Genomic DNA, 17,978 nt, shown 5'->3' with positions numbered 1-17,978 from the left:
CTTTAATGGCCTTTCTTTTTGGGTTTCTCGGGAATCTTCTTCGGTTCTAGTTCTGGGACGGGTTGGTTCCCTGACAGGAAGGAGGACAGCATGTCCCCAAAGTCCGGCATGTCGTTCATCTTCGGGATTTGGATGTTCTCCAGCTCCTTTTTGGTCTCCGGATCGTTGATGATCCGCGGCACGATCATCATGAGGATTAGGGGCACCACCATGATCAGGACCATGGGGTTCAGGATGAGATCCATGAAGTGCCACTGCTGGCGGGTCCAGAAGTACTTGCGACGGTAGAGCGGATGGAGGCGCAGTGGGTAGTGCATGTGGCTGACCATCGAGGGCTGGATGTAGTTGACCTTCCTGGCCCGGTACTTGCCCTTCCCGGTGATCTCGATCCTCACCTGGTGGAAGTGGATTTCCGGGTGCTGCACCTCCAGAATGTGACTGCCATTGGGCACCCCGCTTATCACGAATCTTCCGTCCAGTCGCACGAATCCCTTGATGTCGCCATTGTCTATCGACAGGGTGATGTCCGACATCCAACTGCTGTCCAGGTTGAGGCGTCTATCCGCAGCCAGTATGATTCCCTCGACTTTGTAGAAAGTCTGATCTGTTACATTGCTGGGAATGAGTAGTCCCGAGGAGCTACTTGGTATGGTGGTCCCCAGAGAGGGTTGGACCAGACCGAAGAGACATACTATTGAAATCACAACAATTTTAACAAAATTTTTGCCTAGCAGTTGAGCCTCAAAATCCATTTTCAGTTCTGACTGGAAGAGCAAGGACTGTCTCAGTCTTTTGACAAATTGATCTGTAAAGTAGTTGAGTCTAAGATTAAATATCTTATATCTTATAGTTCAAAATCCACCTCTTCCAAATGCCGTCGGCAAATCTTACGAGTCTCTGAAGAAATCAAACAATGACTCACATACCCCTTCATATGAAATTCAATATCCTAACCGCCCTTTCCTAGGACTCCTCTCCGATAATCGTGACTCAGGCGACTTTTGTTCGCCCATCAAGAGCCGCCAGGGCCCACATACTCGTATGCGGAGACACTCTGCATGGAGCTACGGCTTGGCCATATTTTCGTGGCAGTTAAGAGCCCACAAATGCCCGGCCAAGTAGCTGCCACAAATTTGCACTTTTGATGAACGGTTGTTGGCTTCTGTGCCGCGCGAATCACGGCAAGCATGTGCAATAATTTCCAATGGCAACCAACCTGCAAGTAGCTCCAAGAGGTCTCAACAAGTGTGGTGGTTTCGGCGCATGCGCTACCAATTTACCAATATAATTTGACTTGGCCGAAATGATGCGATCGCTGGGCCCGCTGGTGTCGTCATTATGGCAATTTCGTGTTCAGCGTTTGATTTAGCGCCATCGCCTCACCGGCTCCTCAGCCTTTCAGTTGTTTGTATTTAAATTTCCCTCCAGCTTGATCTTTATTTTTATTTTTTTTTTTTTGGCCTCAGCTCCGATCAGTGATCGTCGTGGTTGCCATTAAAGAGAGTTGTTGCTGCTGTTGCTGTTGCTGTTGCGATGTTGCTGCTATGTTGCTGCAATGTTGCTGCTTCTGGCTCCGCTCAATTGACAGCGCATGAGCATGAAAATTTAAATTATGGTTCGCGACCATCCACTCCGGCCATGTGGAGCTACTGATGCAGATTAAGTTGCCACCAGATACCCGGCCCAATTCGAAGTGATCGCTGAATGGAAAAGAATGAGAAGCCAGAGATTGAAATGGGAATGAATGACACTCGATTAAAGTGAATAAATGGGGTTTCAATTAGAAACCTTATAGAGATTGATTGGGGCTTGGCTTGGAGGCCTTTTAATGATCAGAATCTAATTCACTTTTTAATTAATAACAGCCTGATCCAGTCAGAAAGCTCTCGTCATTGTTAGAGCTCCCCATAAACGTTCTATAAATAATAACTAATCTAATCTGGGCAAAAAAAATATATATAACGAGTGAAAAAAAATATGATCAATAACGATCAAAAACAATGCGTAAATCAATCAAAGGAATTGATAGCTAATGACTGATTTACAACGAAAGACTCATGTCTGGGCCGTAAATCCCCCCAATGCAATCATCAGTATCAGTCCCTATCAGGAGGAAGAGTTTGGCATGACACACCACCCGACCATCGGCTTATCCCTATCGCCCCCTAAATATTCAGCCTTTTGATAATAAAACAATTTGAGCGATTGCAAGATAATCGTTTAACGACTCCCCCGGCGATAGGGCACAGAGATTTACTATATAGATTTCGATCGCAGAGCGTCTTATCATCGAGCCGGATTACATTCGACAATAAATCACTGCGAACGTGCCAACCTCTCCAGAAGAATGCCAGCCTTCTATACCATATATTCTCTGTATTCCCTGAAGACCCTTCATAAGTGATTTGCTAGAAGACGATCTTCGTTTCTTCGCTTTTTTTTTGTGTTTTGTCGAAAAGCATGTCCTCGGATGGCCATAAATTTTGGAGAACCTTTGTGTTTTATGCGGAAAAGGGAAACTTTTAAATATTCATGCGTGATATTTGTCGCAGCGACAGGATCGCCTTCAGATCGAACGATCGATTGTTTCTTTCCAAAACCGAAAAACCAAAACCAGAACAACGACAGCATCCCAGAATCCAGAATCGAACCGAACCGACGTCAGTCAGGCCAAAAACAATTGTTTAGGAGCCACCGGAGAGACAATGGGTCATTTAGGCCGGACTCTGGGCCCGGCCAAAATAAAAACAAAAAAAAAACAAAACGTTGCCCATCCTGACAGCCAACAAGTATTGCACGATCCTCGAATCTGGCGACGAGGATGCCCCTCGCCGATCTGCATCAGGATCCGGGGGGTTGTCCTTGTGAGTGATTTATTTAGTTTGTGTCAAATGTTGAAATTATTGGCCCCGAGATGCAAAATCGTTTCAGTCCTGGTCGTGATGACATCTCCCTGCATATCTTAACACATTTCGGTATTCCCTGAAGGATCATTTCACGGAAGGCGGAGTCGCAATCCCAGAAACTTGAAATGTGTATGCAAATGCGCCAGGAATTTGATTTAGGTTTCGGTTCTTGATACTCCTGATAGACCTTGAGGACCTTCTTGCCAGACAAGCTAATTGAAGCGAGTTAATGAGTTCCAGTATTATTTATTCTAATAAGATTGGAAATAGCTTTTAATTAAAGGAATGTCTGGCTTCCAGCCCCTTGAGCCTCCTGATATGGACGAAATGTTGACGATGATGAGGCAGCCAGCCAACAAGATGGAGTGGAGTGGCCTGGGCGCATTTAAAACAAGTTCAAGATGCAAACAATGGATCATTATCCCGAAAAAAAAAATATATATATATAAGGAGAAAGACGCGAAACAGATACAATCGAGCGCAATCGCCACGGCATTCCCATAGGTTACACGGGGAGATGGGAGATGCCACAAGTCCAGGCCATCCCATCCTTAACCCATCCCCAAAGATACTTGGGGCAACTGGGACAGAGCGATGTTGCAACAGAGAGGGAGATAGAGAGAGAGAAGTTCCGATGGCGATGGCTCTTGTTGTTTATTGATTACACGCTTTTGGGGAATGCGCCATGCATTGGGCCACGGTGGGTTGCAACTCGCCAGCAACTCGCCAGCGACTGGCAACTTGCAACTCGCAAGTTGCGACTCTTGGCCATAATGGTGCGGATGCCAGCGGCTGCAACATGCGCCTGTCATGCGATCGCCGCCAAGAACATAACATCCATTACACAGCCATCGACCAGAAGGACCAGCCAGCCAGCCAGCCAGCCAGTCAGCCAAGGAGGAGGAGGACAAGGACCACGCTGAGGAGGCTGGGGGATGGAAGCGATTGTGAATGCGATTTGGCGGTGATCGGAGCAAAGAGCGCTGGGGCTATCGCCGGGGCGAGAGCAATATGAAATTCAATGCCACATTTGCAGCATGAACTAGAAAAAAATACAGAAATGTTAGTGGCAAGTTGAAGGACATGAGCTAGTGGATACTCTTTAGAGGTGTTTCTACTTTATAAGATATATTTTAAAGAGCTTCAGACTATCTCATTTAATATAAATAAAATCTATGAATAAAACTCTATCTTTAGATATTTTGAATCTTTAAGATACTAGCTAGTAATACCCTTCCCTAGTGCCTGGCATACTTCTAACTTAAGCTTAGATTTTAAAGGATAAACACTACACTGCACCACAAAGTTCTCTACTTGCTTCTGGCAGCAGCAGCAACCGCAGCTGCAGTTGCAGTTGCAGTTGCAGTTACTGTTGCTGTTGTTGCTGTCTTGGGATCACCGCCTGTCTACCATGCATTTAAATACAAAATATCAAAATTAGCATTTGTAACAATGGCGAATTGGCCAGAAAATAATGGAACTGACCTGGCCAACGATGATCAGCCATGGCCATGGCCTGGCTGCTATTGGCATCGCAAGTTCTGCTCGTAAATCAGACATTGGGCGGGGGAGTAGCACCCAGAGGGAGCAGGGTGCTCTCCAGGGCCATTCGGGGCGTCCAGACGACAACGACGACTGCACTAAATTCCCCACACTGCACCAGTGCAATGATCAAAACCGCAGAATCGCAGTAAAATCAGCAAAAATGTGTGTTGTCGTTGGTGACGATGGCGACACCGGGAGCAGCTACAGGTCGTCCGGCGAACAGCGACAGATCTTGGCCATTGGCTACATAACTGGCTAAAGGCCAATCCGGGCCGTGACTACAACTGCTGACATTCAAACCCAGACGCGATCAGTAATCGAATATCGATACTCGCTAAGCTTTACCATATTTGTACATAGAGGAACATAGAACTACATGTTAAATATTTTATTTTTGGCTTCAAATAATTGGGAAGTTCCTTTAGGTTCAGAGGTAACTGAGATTTAAGATGTCCTTTATTTTCTTAAATATATTATTATAGTAGTAGTTAGTGGTACTATCTTGTAGATATAAATCAAACTACTATTTTTTAAAAAATATTATGTCAAAGTCAAGACCTTAGCCTCAGGGGAGTTCCTTAAATTTTAGAGATTACTGAGATATATAAAAAAGTGTTTTAAAATGTCCTTTTTATTTCTTAAATATTTAATCATTATACCAAGAGTAGCTAGTACCATCTAGTAGATATAAATCAAACTTTTATTTTTTTAAATACAAACAGAAAGTCAAGACCTCAGCCTCGGGGAGCCGACAAGCCGAAATAGAAATCTATAAATATTGGCATTATAAGCCGGCAATTTACGATCGCCCGTCCGATGCTTTGATTTGAAGTTGAGCACATGCGAGTCTGACCCCCGGGGCGGGGAAAAAATCCACCATTGCATATGGAGTAGCTTGCCACAGAGCACCGTTATGATTTCCACTGGCGCTTGCTTCAGCATTTTGCACTTAATTTAATTTGTGTGGCAAACAAGTGGGGAAATTACGGAAAAAAAGAGAAGCTGGACGAGATGGGCAATCGAAGGAGGTACAGGAGGGGGCGCCACATCAAGCGCACTGGCCGCCCGGAGGGGGCGTGGCAGGCACCGCCTCTACCGCTGCCACAGTCGCAGCAGCAGCAGCCACAGCCTCAGACGCTGCCATTGCCACTGCCGGCTGGCCGATATCAGTTTCATGGAACTATGGTCACGATTTGGCAATAATGTTGCTTAAATACGCTAGCCATTCGGACTGTAGCTCCGACTGCGGACTTTGAATCGAGTTCGCACTGTGGGAGGGTACTGGGAGGGAGTACAGTGGAACCCAGCTGGCTTGGAGCACCAATTGTAAAACATTCGCCGGCAAGATTTGTTTCCAGGATAAAAATAAAATTGTTCATTTAAAGTAGCTGCTTCTGTGTTGGATTTTTTTCTTTTTTTGTTCGATCTGTGGCCGCCTCCAAATTGGCTTTGTTTATGGGATCGTTGCTATCGAGGAGTAGAAGGACCTGCGGGTTAATTTCTTAGCGCTACTTAATTTTCAGCTTTTTTTTCCGGTCCGAGAGCTTATCAATCGCACTTTGATTCGGCCTCCTCGATTAGATGTTTATGTTACGGCAGTAACGATATTGTTATGTGTGTTTCTGGGGGCTGAACATGGCTCGGATGTTGTCTCTGCCGAATGTCACGATCCAATGAGTTGTCGATACGCTCGATTGGCGATCGATAGTGCAACTGGGATATACATAGACTATTGGCCGGAGAAAGGCATTTACATTCAGTACAAATTGGTGAATGTGCTCCAGGGATGCCGGAGTTTGTTGTTAACACGAAGTGCACTTGTCTCCGACATGCAAACAAACAATGGCCACAGGTGAAGAGAAAATACAATTTAATAAAATCAAATACCCGGCATTTGAACACGATTTTTATTTGAAAAAATGTATAGCTAATGATTGGGCCGAAATACCTCTCACTCTATATCCAGTATGAGATTTTTGGGGGTTACCCCCGCCACCGACCCCATTCAGTGCAGAAATCATAAAAAACAGCCGCACACGTCTCGACTTCCGCATGGAACGTATGGAGCCTTCAAGTGTCTCAGATAGGTAGTATCTGAGTGAAAAAAAAAAAAATGCACACAAAATGAAAAATAATCGGAAAATAGAACCGAAAGGAAAGCCAAACTTCCTTTCTTCCTGGCAGCCCAGCCTGCCTGCCACCTTCCAAGCGTCCTGACGACAGGCGACGGCTGAGAGCTGCCAAAAACCAATCTGAAAGGGTGTGTGTGTGGTGTGTGTGTGTGTGTGTGCGAGTGTATTGTTCAAGAACGGCAGGAGGCAGTTTTCCAAAACGGAAAACCATACCAGAAACGTACCAAAAGCGAACCGCAGCGAAGTGAAGCGAGAGAAAAACGAATTTTTCGTCTATTTCGATGGCAATAATTCAAAATATGAAGACGGCTCGATAGTCATAAATCTGTCAAAAATCCATTTCTTTCATTTTACCCCCAAAAACAGCTTTGCCTGGCGTTTCCTTTACTTCGATTGTTTGTGTGCGTGTGTGTGCTGGCTGCCTGCTAAGCGTATCTTTCAGATACATAAACTGGCACTTCAAAAACGAACTGAAAATGAAATACTGTGCCAGGCGGCTGCGCCTGTCGCCGTCTCTTTTGGGTTCTGTTTTCAAGAGATCCACTCGAATCATCAGCCTTTTTCCCAGAGCTCCTCAGCTTCTCTTCCGCTCCTCCATACTCCATCCTCCTCCGAAATACCAAGACAAGAAGACAAGCCAATCCAATCCAACACGTACCGAAGCGTAACTGAACCGAAAGTGAAGCAAAAGTATCTGGTAAGATGTGCTCGTTGGCTGCTCACTGCTCACTTCAATCCATAAGATACAATCCCTCCCCAGCTATTTCTCCAGCCCCAAACAAGATCGGAATGATGGAAAGCAGCCATCGCACCATATTTCAGTCAATTAGAACTGTCATAATTCATTCTTCGGAGTTATTTAGTTTTTCTGCTGCTGTTGGTTTCTTTTCTCTACATACAGCTTATAATTAATGGTTCGACCTCATGACGAGTTCCAGAATATTCAACAATTTTCCATCTTGCTTAACCCCAAAATATTTATACGGAAATGTGTTTTAAATAGCAATACATAAGTGCTTATGAAAGATACATACATATCAGAAATTATACACTTTTTCGATACAATTATGATGGGTTATTATACTCTATAGAGAGTGAGCGAGTTGTAGAATCTATAGAGTAATTAACTCCATCATACACTCCCTTAAATTGTTACTCTATTTAATGTGTCACTATAATTATGCCCATAATAAGCTTATGCTGGCCAAGCTTATAAACCATATGGCCCCAAAGCTCTTAAATATCCTTTTATCCATCTCTATAAATGCCTCTGTATGCCCCTCAGTATTTTCCGGCCAAAATGCCAAGAACCGGCTATCGAAATTGATGCCGCCAATTAACAGGCGTTGAAAAACATTTCGACCAAATTGCATAAGCCTCAGGACGCACAAAACGCTGCCACGGAATGGGATGGGAGTCTACATATTGAAACCACACACATATCAGCACTCAAAACATCCGACACAATCCAATGTTGATTACCACATAAAAATCCAGTAGAAGGACCTAAGCGTCCTTACTCCACAATCCCCTCAACCTGCCCTGGGTCCTTCCTGGGTCAACAATTTTTGATTGCCTCTCGGCGAGAGTGAGCGCGAAAATTATTCCTAAAAACAAATACAAATTCATTTGAGTGGATTGCCAGTCTGCCCCTTCGTCCCTCCCATATCCTTTTTAGTCCTTTTTGCAGTGCATTTTATGCGTTGCACCCGAGCTAATGGCCAGCGCTCGCTCTCTCTCTCTCGCTCGCCCTGATGATTGTCCTGTAATTTGTGTCCTGACTGAACTGCACTGGCCAGGATTCAGTTGGTCTCCAGGATTTGCGGCCAAAAAAGGATATGGAGAGCGGGGGTAGCTGTGCACTGTGCGTGCATGTTGGAAATTGTCGCTCTTATTGCCTTTTTCGAAAAATTATTTCGCGTTAATGGCAATTACCACTTATGTCCTGGCTGTGCTGCTACTGCTATTGCTGCTGCTGTTGCAGGACTCCCGCTGCGCGTCCTGGTCGTCCGAATGCAATTCGAAATTATTTTTAAAGAAATGATTTCCAGTTAATTTATGTTAAGTGTAGTTAAGTGAAAATTGTGTTTGAAAATTAGCCAAACGCGGGGCGTGGTTTATGTGGCAACTCAATTAGCTTTACTGCCCGAATGTTGCAACTGCTTGACGCTGCCAGATGCCGGGAATGGGATAATCAATGTTTAGGAGAGTTTTTCTAACCATTTTCGAAAATAAAAATCCTTCAAATCCGATCTTCTGTTGACGTTTTGGGTTTTATCTTCAAGAATTTATCTCAACCTTGTGCCGAAACTGGAGAGGCTTCGGGGCAATGGATTTTGAATGAAATATTCGAAGCTTGCCACAACTCCCCTTTTTATGCATCAACCAAGTTTGACGCTGCAACTTGGGAGGTGGCATGGGGCGAGGGAGGCGAATGTTGCGAGGTAGCCACTGAGCCAGCGGCAGGAATGGAAAAATGGGCGGGCTGGCATTTTCGGGGGCAGACAATTGGAGTGGAGTGGAGTGGAGTGGAGTTGGAGTTGGAGTTGGAGCCAGTGGCAAAGTGAAGGAGCCAGTTGAATGGCAAAGAGCAAATAAGAAGAAGAAGTAGCAGTAGCAGCAGCAGTTGCAGCAGCAGCTATGAGAAAAATCGAAACAGCAACAACAATTGAAACGAAAGCAGTGAAGCTTTCAAGAAACAGCAGCAACGAATCAACAGCAAAGAAGGAACAATGACGAGGAGGAGCAGCAGACGAAAAAGTCAACGACAACAGTAACAACAGCAACAGCAACAGCAACAGCATGACATCAGCAACATAAGCGAAAAAAGCCAGCAGCAACATCAAGAGTATAGATTTTTGTTGCTGCTGCTGCTGCTGCTGTACAGCATCTTTTCCTCTTCTTCTTGGCTCTTTTTTTGATGGACAGAACAATGGGAAAAGGGGTGGAATCGTTGAACCAACTAACACAGATACTCTGTATCTGTAGCTGCGTGTACGTGTTTGTGAGATATGAATTTCGATTTGCATTTTACAAGCGAGAGCGAGAGGCCACCATCCACAAGGTGGTGGAGAAGGAGGAGGAGGAGCAGGAGGGCACACACAGCAAAACAGAATCGACAAAAATGTCGACCGAGGGCAACATAAAAATTGATGGATTCTTCTTCAACGCTTCCAATGTGGCAAAGTGGGCAACAGGGGGTGGCATGGGGTGAGGTGAGCTAGGAGCTAGGGGAGTGGGGGAGGCAGGAGGCAGGAATGTTTACTGGGTGGTTTAGTTGGTGGTTTCGAAGGGTTTGTGCCAAGTTAAAGGATAGTGGGGTGGTGCGAAGGAAGAGAAGCTCGTTTTTGTGATTCGTTTAACTTTCAGAATAGACAGGCAAGGACATCTTAACAGGTATTATTTTAATTTTATAAGAAAATCATAAAACAAGCTTAATTAATTGTTTTATTTCATAGGATTTCTTTTAATTCTTTTTAAGTCCTAGGTTACAAGGATTAAGGCATTTGACTGAACCGCCATATTAGAACATATTTTGTTGCCTACTTTTTTGGGCACCCTTTGGAATTACAATTAAGACACAGATTCTAAGCAAAGTTAAGATGTCTTAGTAGAAGATTTTGGCTATAGAAGCTTTTAAAAGGATTAAATTACTTTAAATATTTAAAATATTTAGCAAATTAAGTATTTTTCCTAAGATAACTGGCTAATAAGCTACTGGCCTCCTATAGCTCTCATACTATATCCTACAACAAAGTTAGGATATCCTAGTTTAAGATTCTGTCTAAATAAGCTTTCAAAATGTTAATTTTAAAGAAAATCTTAAATTTATTTAGAAACTTAATTATTTTTTCCCAGTTTTTATTATCTGACTAGCAAGCTACTGGCCTCTCTCCCACTACTTCCTTTGAAAGGCAGCCTTCGGGTAACCTCAGCAGGTGATCCTAAACCCTTGAACCTCATTGTTCGATTCGATGATGCTCGCACTTTGCTTTGCACTTTTGCAGTTTCTTTTTGCAGCACGCTTTGTGCTCCTGAGTATTGGTGCTCGGTCTGCTCTCTCTTTTGCTGCCGCGTCCTCCGTCCTCCGTCCTCCATCCTCCATCCTCCGTCCTTGTCTGACTGCATTGTGAGTTTGAGTTTTGTTCGAGCGCATTGAGCTGTCAACTTCATGTCTCGGCAACATTTCGTTTTCGTTTGCCTTCTCTTGTTGTTGTTGTTTGTCTTTTTCTGTTGCTGTTGTTGTTGATGGAATCTGGCCAGAGAAAAGCAGTCAAGTCAACTACCAATCAGGTCGGTTGCTGCCTCTTTGGCCAAAAGGATTTCACGTGCAACTTCACACACACAAAATGGCAGACATCTTGCTCGGCTACTTGCTTGCCGCTGCAACCTGTATCTGTATCTTTGAGTATCTCGGGTGTATATGTATCTCGGGGATCCTACACAAGTCCCCTCCCTACACACGAAAATGTTTTCCCTCCTTAATTGAGTCACTTGAATATGCAATTTTTCAAACTGTTCCACAAATGAAAAATCGACCACATCACAACATCGTTAAGTGGCAAGGCGGGCGGGCATCTGCGGGGCATGCAAGGCAGTCGGGGGAGGTGCCAACTGGAGACCCAAGTCATGATATGATTTAATTAGGAGTTTCCACGGGCAATTAATCTTGCGCCTTTCTTCTCAAGCACCCGAACTGCAGATGCAGCACTCGCTGGTCCAAAAAAAAGTCTATGTCTGGGATGGAGGTGTACGTTTATGCGGTGAGGGAATACGCGAACAAAACAGGGTTTACAATATTATAATTATATAATATACTCTCTTATATCCACAGATTTTAATGCATAAGACTCTTGTTTATTCCCTATATTTTTCAAAATTATTTTTAAAAATTTATTTCGATCATCTGCCCCATAAACGAAAATTTCATTACCTGTTTCTGGTTCACTGAATGAACCACTCAAGCGACTTTCCACCTCACTCTTTCCTTGGCTCCCACTCGCTCTCTATCCCTCTTTGGCACACATAGTTTTCCACTGCCGACATCTGACATTTCAATTATTCAAAAGAGCCGAGCGAGGAGGCCCTGAGAAGTCCTATGCCAAACACATGTTGGATCGACCTTTTTTCCTTCCTGGCTCTTCAGAGCGACATTTTGTGAGATTAATGCGCCAATTGTTTCCTTCATCATCCCATTCCCTCCGGCGGCCCGCCCGCAACTCTCTCTATCCCGCTCCACCTTTCTCCAACTCCCTCGTCCAGGATTCGATAATAATGCAATTACAATTTGAAAAATGAAGTCTGACAGTTTTGAATTTGTCATGGTATTTATCAAAGTCGACTCAGACCGCGCCATATGCAGACCCCTGAAGATGAAGATGGAAGATGGAGAAGATGGAGGTGCCGGAGAAGGAACCTCCGAATCTCAGTGGAACTTCTCAGTGGCCACCTGCCGCCGCCGCCAGGGGTAAGAGAAAAAATGAACTTGTCACTTTCATTGCAGGTAAATCAGTTTCTTTTATGGCTGAAGGATTTCCATTTGTATCTGGTGGTATCTTCTTGCTCAAGGTTAACATTTTTATTTCTTTTTATCGAGATCCAACAAAAGACTTATTAATAGCTCTATTAATTCAGGGATAAGAGCGAGACATCTCCATCAGTTACCAGGGCCAGCTTTTAATTCAGTTGTTAGCCCTTTATTAAGGATTGGTTCTGATGAAGTGGGTTAACTCTTGATAAATGAAAGTGCTGGTATCGGTTTTATTTTTTTAAGATTTAAGTCTTGATTCCATGGGCCATGGCATTCTATTCATACTTGTACTGTCCTTAAACATCCTTTAACATCCAACCCTTCCATACATTTTATGAAAATTATTTTGATTGTAAAAATGTCAGAAAAAATCCTCATTTTATTTACAGAACTTTGAATGACAAGAAATATGAAAATGCAGCAAATGGAATAACAACCGGAACAAACAAAAACAATGGGATATGGGAGGGTTATGGGTGGAAAAAATGTGAGAGAACCGACAAAAAAGATAGTCAGTCGCATCCACAACATTCAGAATCATCTAAAAATCTGTGACGCAATAAAATAGAATTAATGGAACCGGAATTATGCCGGACCCATTCGGCGGGGGAGAGGCTGGCAGGCTGGCAGGCCGGCAGGCCGGCAGGCAGACAGATTAGGAACGGGATCGAGACAGGACCTGTGTCCAATGCTAAATATGTCCGTGTCTGTCCCATCTAATATTAATAAATATCTTCAATCTAATGGCAGTGAGTGCAAAATAGTTATGGCGCGATATGCAATTAAAATATAGCTAAAAACCAAATGAGCAAAAAAGATGGAGCGAGCGGGGCCCGGAGGTCGGTGGCCAGAATGGCAGAGAGTACAAATACCCCTGACAGGTAATAAAAGTAATTTATGCGCGCTAAGGGTTGTAAATGCGACATCAGGAGGTGGTTGCAGATTGGAGTCGGGGAGTCGGAGGAACAGTCAGCGCTCGTTTTAATGCTGATGACGATGACACGCAGCCAGCAGAGCACTAAGGACATTCCCCGCCCAACAAAATCCCAGCCCCGATTCCATATTTCATCCATGCTATCAAAGATCACAAATCAAATTATTATGCCATGTGATGGCCATGCCGTAGACATACTTAGCATTTGCAAATGGGATTGAAAGGCAACAGCCACCACCCTATAGGGCCTATCCTGTAAAGAAAAAATAAATAAGAAATTAGTTAAAGATTAAATAAAAATTAGTAGTCTAAAGAGGCTTAAAGTGAAGTTCAGTTAAAGGCTTTAATTTTAAAGGGTATTTATAATTTTGTTATATATAACTTAATAATATATAAATCATAACTTTATATTTATTTTAATTTCTGATAATCACGCCCCATATATTTTTTGTGAATGATGATGATGAGGCACTTCCACAATCAAACTGATTAATTTTAAAATAAAAATACTTTATGTGAGAAATAAATCAAAATAAAAGGTGTTATCTATGTTATTGATTTGTCTATATTTCTTTAATTTAAGACTGTTAGTTACTCGTGTGCCATTTAAATTTTAAAGTTGGAGCAAGAGCCATTAGTGAAAAATTATAATCCTTGAAAAAGTTCCCAGCAAACCATTACAGGAAACCCGCATTGTCGCATACTTAAAACCGTTTACAAAAAAGGAAGTCTGACGTGTGCCAAATGCTCATTTAACTGTCCGGACAAGAAAAACTGGTGAAAATTACGATTGCGATTTGAAGCCAAAGGACTGAGAACCAAGAACATCAAGCTGCCAAAGCCAAATCCGAAATCCAAATTTCAGCCACATCGAAGGACACACGCAGGACGACAGCCGTTGAGAGAAGAAGAGGAAGCGCAGAACAGGATATTATTTTTATGATATCTGTGTCCAATCTCCTGATTTATTCGGCCGCACGAATCAGAATTATTTTATTCAAAGCGAACAGCCCTAAATAACTGAGCCTGTCTGACATAAACTGACTGCCAGGATTGCCAGGACTGCCATTTTGGTCCCGTGCCCTTTTTTGACTTTACTGGCAGTGGTGGAGTCGAGCCGACTCGCCGAGTCGTCCTTTTTGCGTTTAATTTTATACAATTGAGTGATTTATACGTGTCACAAAATAAAAAAGAATTATGACTACCCGCCCGACCGTAGGAATAAGGGTCGTTTTCTCGAGCGCCCGAAGGAAGTGTTTGCCAAAAACTCGACTTTGAATGGTGGATGAAAACCGTCCGGAGTGAGTGGGAAAGGGCAAGGAGGTGGCAGACTTAGCGTGCGAGCGAGAGAGCAAACAGCCCGCACATGCTGCGTGGCCATTGCCCTGCCCGGCCCAGCCCCGTATCCCCTGGCTCCGTCACTTTTTCTGACTGACAGCCTGTCGCTTCTTCATCGTCATCGTCGTCGTTTCCCGTCGTCGGCCATGATGGAATCGTCTGTGTGTTGGTGTATCTGTGTGCCCTCTCTCTCCGTCGCTCTCTCCAGCGGCGGAAAAACTCTTCAAAGTTTTCTTGGCTTCTTGGCTGGGTTTTCTGGAGCGGGTTGGGGCAGGGTGGGATGGAAAAACCCATTGGATGCGGGTTTTTCATTAAAAAGTTTTCTGCTGTTAATTTTGACGAAAGCAACAATGAATGAAATTTTCTCAGTCAGCCTCAGTTTGAGGCGTGGGTGTTTTTCGATTATCCATTCAAATGGTGTCGGATACGAAAACAAGATGGGTTCGAAATTGGTTACGCTTGAGTTGAACTTTTTGTATAATTATAACATCTATTCTGGGGCAAGATATTCTAGATATTTTATCTCTATATTCTAGATATTCTATATATATTTGTCTCAAAAAAAGGTTTCTTTTCAAAGTGGTAAGATAGTTTCAAAACCTTCTTTGCTGTAACTGTTTCAAATATTAAATATGTCATAACTTTTTTAGATATATTTTGTATAGAAACCTTGTAGGGAAATGAACGATAGGTATATTTTTAATTTTTTTAAAAGTAACTCTTCAAAAATTCATGTAAATGATATCTACTTAGTCGAGTTCCCGGTCTTGCGAAGTCATTTTATCCTCCAGACTAATACCTCCAGCTCTTAAATCAACGATTAAAATGCATTTTCTTAATATTTTCAACCCAAGTAAAAATTTACTCCTATAATTATAATCACTCCAAGAACCACATCCCCCTTAAAAAATGATAATTAATCCAAAAACCCAATAGAGAAAAAAACTGATTAAAAATCATATAATAAAATGGTTTTAGAACTGTCAGCGGCCAGCTTGAAATACCCAAAATTATTACTAATAACTTAAAATTACCAACAAATTAAACACGAACAGATGCCGGGCGTTTTAGGAAAAGTAATATACGATATATGAAGGCTATAGAGCGAACTCCATGTGGGAACGATATCCATTCAAGATTCAAGAAAGAAGAAATGCCGCTGAGAAGATCTCATGGATGGAAAACCATAAATTTGATAATTGACTTTCCACCCAAATGAAAGAAGAAAGAACAGAAAGGAACCGACAGAAAACAGAAAAACCCCCGATTGGCTTACATAATCGAAGAAAAACATAAATCTTCGACGGGGCACCCAGAAAACCCAGTCACTCACTTCATATCGACAACTGCGAAACGGAAATGTGCATCATAAAAATATTAAAAACCGGAGAAATTCTGGCCTATTCTTTGAGTCGTGGAGTGAAGAAAGAGAAAAGTCCGTACCGTCGGGGCGTCGTTCCAGTGCATTAGGGATAGCATTGGAAAATGGCAGTTCAATGGGCTGTCAAGGTCGTAAATCTGATATAGGGGCACACTTCGCTGCCCTCTCGTGTAGTTCTTGTAATTTTCATAATTTTCATATTTCCACATGGACCGGCAGCGAGCGCAGCTGCGCGCCTGCGCAAATGTATCTGACGGATGCGGCGCATAGCGCAGAGTTCGATTTCGTTCTGCCAAATTAGCCCGGACCGGTGATTTATGTCGTCCTTCCATATTCCAGCCTGTCTTCGTGACTCGAGCGTTGCATCAGCGCTCCTGTGGCGACGTGTCCTGTTTCGTAAATTTGCCTAATTTACAGGGATATTCCAGAAAGGCGAAAGACTGCAAGGGAAAGCGCAGCATGTGCTCGAGGGTCAAGGGTCACCTCCGACAGTGTCGCCGTCGCTGTCACAGTCACTTTCCAACTTTCTTATCTTTCACTCACGCATCACGGCCAAGCCGAGAGCCCAACATACATATACGGAGCAAATTATGAACTCCTTTTATGTTCTATGTTCTATTTTCATAGGAACTCGCTCACGTAAATCACTCAAATTTTGACATTTCTCCTCGTTGGTTCTTCTTTTTATTTTATTTTAAATTGCGTGACATTGTTTTATGGATGGATGCGGGGCGTGTGTACGTCCGTCCCAGTGTGTGTGCCAGTGTGTGTGTGAGTTAATTTCTCGATATGGAGGTATTTCATTAGATGAAACATCGCCACCGCTATCGCCGGCCACAAGAACTCTACACTCAGCTGCCTCCCGAGGTGGATTTTCCACTGTCACTGTCAAAACTTGATTAGTTGCTTTCGATTCTGCTTTTGGCTTCGCTTCTCTTCAGACTTCCCTTTTGTTCCTGCTGCCATTCCCCAAAGCAATTCCAATTCCGCCCATCATAAATCTAAACGAAAGGGGTTACTTTTTGTAAGATAGTCTCTGGCATGGCCTCTAAATATATATTTTATATTCTGTCACTTAAGTGACACGCCCACAGGACTTCGTAGTGAGAGATGACCGGGGGAGATATAAGTCTGATGTGGATTCGGGAGAATATTAAATTTTTGAATCAATATTTTTAATATTATTTTTAAACTACATAACATACTCCTAAACGCCTTAAGATTCAATGAATATTTAATTTCGTACACCATTTTAATTATGATAAGCCGTGATTCTTCTCGTTTGTTATCTAAACTAATAACCTGCACAAAGGAGACCCAATTAGCTGATTGAGCCGGCAGTTTGGTCAAGTTGGTGCCTTTTGTTCGGGAGCACATTGATATGCTAAGCAGCCGAGGCGTTGATGACCAAACAAACAAAAAGCTCTCCGGGGCAGTGCGATTAGGGGGGTAGAGAAAGTAATTAACTAAATCCAAGACGGAGGATGGAAACTGGAATAGGATTTAGAGCCACCCCGAAAGGACATTGAGGACATCAGCTTGTGGTCTGGTCTTCGGGACGGCATTAAAATATAATTGCGACTATTTAATGCCATTAAAGTCACTGCAACGATTAATGACTAATGGGGGACCCACCGAGGGGTGGGTTTGCTCCGTCTGGGTGTACGGGTGTGTGGGTGTGTAGGCGTAACGGACGTTCACTCGTGCCTGGGATTGATAGAATGATTTAATGTCGCCAATAAATGGACTGACGGGCGAACGGGGACGTGCAAGACATTCCAAATGCCGGACTCAAGCCCGCATGGCTGTGCCGGAAAAACTAAAGATGGCCGACCCATTGCATGGTCAGCTGACATTTAATGTGTCAAATAAGGGTATCTACCCCCCACCACGCAATGGAAAATGAAATAAAAAAAAAAAAAACAAGACCATGACTGGGAGGAGAGGAAACCCCGTCATCATCATCATCCACTTTCTTGAGCCTTGCACATGGGCCGGGCGCAAGTTTTATGTGAAATTGATATCGCCGGCATCGACGGGTCCTTTCACTCTACATCACCCTCCTGCACTCTCACTCTCTCTCTATCTCTATCTATCTCTTTCAGGGACACTGTAGACTCGCCCCATTTCTCTCAGGATGTGCGTGTGTTTGTGCGTACACATAAATCTGTCAGTTGGCTTTTCTTTTTTGTCACTGCCTGACTGTCAATTC

At 43.3% G+C, this 17,978-nt stretch overlaps 1 protein-coding gene across 1 annotated transcript; it reads right to left on the bottom strand.

The window, feature by feature from the left end:
• Positions 1 to 2: 2 nt before the first annotated feature.
• Positions 3 to 752, bottom strand: LOC6506468 (ER membrane protein complex subunit 7 homolog). The gene has a single exon (XM_001965147.1). It carries the CDS (start codon positions 750 to 752, stop codon positions 3 to 5), a length of 750 nt encoding a protein of 249 aa, XP_001965183.1.
• Between the last annotated feature and the right edge of the window lie 17,226 nt (positions 753 to 17,978).

Source organism: Drosophila ananassae, chromosome 3R (assembly GCF_017639315.1).
Source record: "Drosophila ananassae strain 14024-0371.13 chromosome 3R, ASM1763931v2, whole genome shotgun sequence".
Lineage (NCBI taxonomy): Eukaryota > Metazoa > Arthropoda > Insecta > Diptera > Drosophilidae > Drosophila > Drosophila ananassae.
The sequence above is the reverse complement of the archived record's forward strand: the minus strand, read 5'-3'. Positions and strand labels throughout refer to the sequence as shown.